Source organism: Xenopus laevis, chromosome 8L (genome assembly GCF_017654675.1).
Source record: "Xenopus laevis strain J_2021 chromosome 8L, Xenopus_laevis_v10.1, whole genome shotgun sequence".
Lineage (NCBI taxonomy): Eukaryota > Metazoa > Chordata > Amphibia > Anura > Pipidae > Xenopus > Xenopus laevis.
Window position 1 is genome coordinate 20,867,676 of NC_054385.1, and position 6,000 is coordinate 20,873,675.

Here is a 6,000-nt window from a genome sequence, read left to right on the forward strand (position 1 = left end):
GCACAAACGCACCAGGGGTCACTTACTACTCCTGGGGCTCTAAGGGGCACAGGATTGCGGCTCTTGATGCTCACTTACAGAGGGTTTTAGATCTCTGCACTGGATCTGGGTGTAGAAAGTAGCATCAGTAGGTGTAGCTCAGCCCTGTCCTTAAACTCAGGGTCCCATTGCAGGCTGCACCTCCTGCCACTCCCTACCTTGAACATGCAAATTGCACATAGGTTAGGGAGGGTAGTGGGTGGGCAAGGGGATGCCTACATGCCTCCTCTGGCTGAATCTCTTGGATCCTGCACTGTCAAAATGCACTGCTGAATCTAAAGGCTGCAGATTTCAGCACTCCAAAACAGGGCACAGAAGCCTGCGGCACTGCTGAATGCAAAAAAAATCCTTTTTTTTGCACTTTGCACACTGTATTCAGATCTGCATTCAGATTTGCAAGTGAGGCCCTTCTTCTCTGCATAATTTATTTATATTTCTGCATATGAGTGGGCTCTGACATATTTAACTGGCTGCAGTAAGCTTACAATTCTGCAAAGACTTCAAAAGGCTGCAACATTTGCTGCTCTGACTGCTGCGGATAGGACTGCTGCGGATAGGAAACTTCAGATGGTCCCTAGCTCTGCAGGGAAACGATCATACTTTCAAATGGCAGGGGGGAGCAGCTTTTTTTGTTTCCCTGTAGAGCAGTGGCGCAACCATGTAGAGATTCGAAACCACATGCCCAGTGCAGTCTGCATATTCTGATTATTAATCAGCCTTGCCATATCGGCTTATATATCAGAAATTATTTGACTTGTGCTGTTTTGAAAATTTATGACTATACCTAAAGCTTAGCCTCCCAACAGCAGCCCAGACCACACTGAGCATGTACATGGTCTTGCAAAAATGGTTTAACTTAGTTACAATATGGTGACCCCCCCCGCAGCCAACTGCATAAATTATTTATTTTATTAGGCTTCTGGTGCAGTAAGTTCATGTTTCTGTTACTGTACACAATACAGCATTTCTAGCATTATTCTATTTTAGATTTTAGTTCCCCTTTAAAGCCTCGAAAGGACACAGTATCTTCTTATACCAATGAAATAATGTATAAAATAAATGGAGACATTCTTCAATCAGGGGAACTTCAGTTTACAGTTTCACTTTACACAGTAATTTGCTCTATGTTAAGCTCTTTCATAAACTTATTGCACGATATATAACTTATCCATTATAATGTATTTTATAACATATACCTTTATGTCTTCTAGATACAACAAATGGCAGATGACGTAGCAACTGAACTAGACAAACAACTGACCGCCAAGACAAAAGAACTTTTGGCTTAAGATATTAACACTCAGAATCAAGTTATTTCACATTTGCTTGACTTTTACATCTAAGCACATGTAAGCTATGCTATTTTGCAATAAAAATATGTTTCACAGTGAAACCTCAGTTTTCAAGGCTCATTTAGTAAAATTGTGAATTTAAGAGTGAATTAATTTCATGTGCACAGTACAATGTCAAACCAATGTCATGGTTTGATATATCATTGGGTATTTTTATATTTGTCATCTGGTAGTTAGGTGTTAATTTCTGTTGTAGACACAGGGTGATGGTCTAAATATTTTAAAGGGGTGGTTCACCTTTAAATAACTAATGTTATAAATAAATAATAAATACACTATTTCTAGGAACTTTGCAATTGGTTTTATTTTTTTATGTTCTTTTCCCAGTTATTTAGCTCTCCAGTTTGGTATTTATGTCTCAATAGCAACATCTATTCATACTAAAAGTTAATTTAAAGTGGCTGTTCACCAAATTATCGTAATGCACAACTAAGCCACATAAAGCTTTAGGTTAGGATATGATGTACCTTATGCTTGAGCCATTTTGTCAAAGGTACAGGTGACCTTGGACAGTGTACATCCATGCCTTCTAGGCTGTCCCCCAAAGCTAAATATCCTTATGCAGTATTTTTTTAGCCCTTCCTTGGTAAGATAACATGACATGCATAGAATGCAGATCAATATATATTTAAAGGAAAACTATACCCCAAAAAATGAATACTTAAGCAGCAGATAGTTTATATCATATTAAGTGGCATATTAAAAAATCTTACCAAACTGGTCTATATATTTAAATAAATATTGCCCTTTTACGTTGGGGAAACCCAATTATGGTCCTATCATTTTTTATCATCAATAAAGTTGTAGTTTCACAGAATTACCCTAAAGATTCTGTATGTGTCATTGTTCTGGGGTTTCAAGGGACTTGGGAAAAAAAATTTTTTTTTATTTTATTCATATAATAAGATAAACATATAAGAAGAAACACTTCACTATATCCAATTCAATGCCCTTCCTCTTAAAAAGGCAACCAAAGTACCAAAGCAAGATTTTTTTAATGAATGTGTTAGATTAAGCAAAGTTTATGAATGTTGTAAAGCTTCCAAGATACAGCAGCCACATGTAAAATGTAGCTGCCACCTCTCCTTGCAGTGTTCTCCCCAGGAGGTTTTTGCTGGGCTGACCATTATTTCCCTAGATATTCAGGGAAGATTTCATCAATTTGTACAGAAAAGTGTCAATGATTTTATGACCAAAAATCTAGTTCCAACCTTTATTAATGGTTTGTTTCTCTAAACATTACATATATTATACAGGAATGGATCTCTTATTAGGAGATGTCCAGAAAGCTCTAAATTATGGAAAGGACATCTTTCATAGAGCCCATTTTAAACAGGTAATTACAAATGCCCAGTCTATGGTTTAAGAGAAGATTGTCAATTTGTAATGTGTTGCTGTAAACTATAACGCTTATAAAGCCCACTGTGTCCTTCCCATAAGCAGATCTGGCAGCCAAGGTAATTGGTGAAAATGTGTCAACATAAAAAGGATGACGGGAGCTACATAAACTACAGAGCTGTGCTGCTACTTTTTATTGCATGATATGTTTCTGATCTCAAGTACTCAAATACCAATAACCAAAAGTGTTTCGAATTTCAAAGTTTTTTTTTGGGTACTTCGACCATCGAATAGGCTACTTCACTACGACTTTGAATCGAACGATTCGAACTAAAAATCGTTTGACTATTCGACCATTCGATAGTCGAAGTACTGTCTCTTTAAAAAAAACTTTGACTACCTACTTCGCCAGTTTAAACCTACCGAGCACCAATGTTAGCCTATGGGGACCTTCCCCATAAGGTTTCTAAGCTTTTTCTGATCGAAGGAAAATCCTTCGATCAATGGATTAAAATCCTTTGAATCGTTCGATTCGAAGGATTTAATTGTTCGATCAAACGATTTTGAAAAGTATTTGTGGTAAATCCTTCGACTACGATATTCTAAGTCGAAGGATTTTACTTTGATGGTCGAATATCGAGGGTTAATTAACCCTCGATATTCGACCCTTAGTAAATGTGCCCCCTAGTGTCCAATCAACACCCATTAAAGTCTATGGGCATCAAAAAATTTTCCCGTGCGGCGAAAATGTTTTGATGCACAATGCCATACATGTCTATGGGCGTCATTTCCGCGGCGAAACAAGGCGAAAAAATTTGTCCATCCAACAAACTGATGATCCCTCCAATTTTCCTGTATGATCTCAGTTCAAACTCCCCCACGATAGTTCCTAAAACAGGTTTGGGTGGGGTACAGTGTCTTTTGTTTATTGCATTTTATATTGCATTGTATAAAAACGTACGAATAAACAAAGTGTAATTAAACTTTTGAAAATTAATGGAGTGCATTGGTGAACATTTATATATTTTGGTGTGAAAATGTGTGTACCTGTAATTAATCCGGATATAAGGAAATGATAAGGTGTTTCTTTAGCTTTTACTTTGAGTACTTGGAAAACTTGGGCTGTCTGTGCAATTTATATATATATATATATATATATATATATATATATATATATATATATATATATATATATATATATATATATATATAGAACACGTAATTGACATAACTGGTAAACAGGGGAAATTCCTGAACATCAGGAAGAAATTGATTTGATGGTCTTTAACAAAAATGTATAAAATGGTTAGCTCCATTTGTGAATGCATACATGCCTAATCAACCGGAAATCTCTTTGATAATCCTTCAATGTATCGTCAACTGGTGGCCTTCCACCTTGACTACCCACCCCTGCCTTAGAATATGACATCTTTGTATACATTTAAATAGTATGTGCCTCTTTCATCTGCCTTAAAGTCATTCCAGGCTATATTAGGATTGAATGTGCCTTCATTATGCTGACAGTATTGCACAGTTTTCCTTCCACTTGTCTTGGCTATTTTTGCATAAAAAGCTATATCACATGAATCACTTATGCCTTTATTATGCTGGCAGTATTGCACAGCTGTTTGTCCACCTGTTTGGCACAAAAAGTCAAATCAGACATAGGGCTAAGTACCCCTTGTATCTAAATTGCCACAGGACTGATACACTTTTTATATATGTTTTACATTGAAAATAATAATCATTTAGTACAAATAAAATGCTTGTCTTTAAATTACAGTATATATTAAAAATAATATAATTCCAGAATTGTGGTTAAGGTATATGGGGGTGATTGAATTGCTTTAGTAAGGTTCTAGTGCCTAGTTCTTTATTCTGCAACATTGATCAGATATTGCATGTCAAAGTTTACAGTGTTTTTTTTAAATCTTTTTAGCAAAATGTCATTCTAATTTTTGCCTCCCACATTCACAGCTGATTAGACATCTTTTCTGCTGCCATTTTCAGAAAGCTCAAGTGTTTTTTTTAATCACGACAGAAGCTTATTATGGGTTTCCAGCAATTCTTATGTCCTTCAGCTTTCCCTTGAAGAATATATTCTATACTCTGATGAATATTGATTCATTTCATTACATACAAATGCAATCAACACTTTTGCATACATTTTCACATTCTTTTCTTGAGATCCAATTGACCTTAGCACTCATCCTGGCAATGGCACAATACAAATGTAAATGAGGGAACACAAGAACATATAGAAGCAAGCAAAGAATATCTTATGAGCAATGAGTATGTAGGGGTATGTTTTAAAATATTAAAATATAAGATTTTACAAATATAATGTAAAATAATTGTAGAGGATCGTTTCATCTTTTGCCAAATCCATTATTAGGCTATTTGTTTTTTTTTTTTAATAAGCATAGATGGAAGGATAAAAAAATGCAACCATTTTCCTTTTGTCTTTAATATTTCCAACTTGATTAATGTTGAATATGTAATATACGTTGTCGCTTGCTTTGTAGCGACTGCAGAGATAGGTGAGAAAAAATAATGGAAGCTGCAGAAGAAGAGGAGATTCCTGATTTGACACCAGAAATTATTTGCATGCTTTTTGTCATAAAAGTATTTGCCTGATTCAATGACCACATGTTTGAATAGGCCTGGACCTAAATGTGCCTACTTCTCACAAACAAAATTAAACCGGTATGGGGCCTGTTATCCAGAATGCTCTGGACCTGGGGTTTTCCAGATAACAGACCTTTCTGTAACTTGGATCTTCATACCTTCTACTAGAAAATCAAATAACCCCAATAGGCTGGTTTCGCCTCCAATAAGGATTAATTATATCTTAGTCTGGATCAAGTACAAGATCCTGTTTTATTATTACAGAGAAAACATTTTTCCAAAAAATTGGATTATTTGGGTATAATGGAGTCTAATGGAGTTCGTAATTTGGAGCTTTCTGGATAATGGATCCCATACCTGTTGTGACAAGCTGACTGCTGCAGGGCCAGACTGGAGCACTGAGGTCCCGCTAGGGCTGCAAAATGAATGGCCATCCTGGCAGTCCCTGGGGGCCCCCTGCCGACCACCAAACTTGGGCGCGCACATGTGTGAAAGACGCAGAGCATTCACAAGAGATGTGGTGCAATGTGCCTGCGCAAGAGACACAGCGGCGCAACTGATCAGCCTCTCCAGGGAGCAGGTCTGGGCTGGCACTGTCTGCCTGTACATGTAAATTTGGGGGAATTAGCTATGGTAGGCAGGT

General features: G+C 36.7%; 1 protein-coding gene across 2 annotated transcripts in view; it reads left to right on the forward strand.

Moving 5' to 3' along the window:
• mrrf.L (mitochondrial ribosome recycling factor L homeolog) overlaps positions 1–1,432 on the forward strand; it is a 12,683-nt gene extending 11,251 nt beyond the window's left edge. For both annotated transcript variants that reach the window (XM_018229597.2, XM_041572506.1), the window contains exon 7: positions 1,251–1,432. In XM_018229597.2, the coding sequence (XP_018085086.1) occupies positions 1,251–1,328 (78 nt within the window). In that variant the 3' untranslated portion in view covers positions 1,329–1,432. The remainder of the gene's footprint in view (positions 1–1,250) is intronic.
• The last annotated feature ends 4,568 nt before the right edge of the window (positions 1,433–6,000 follow it).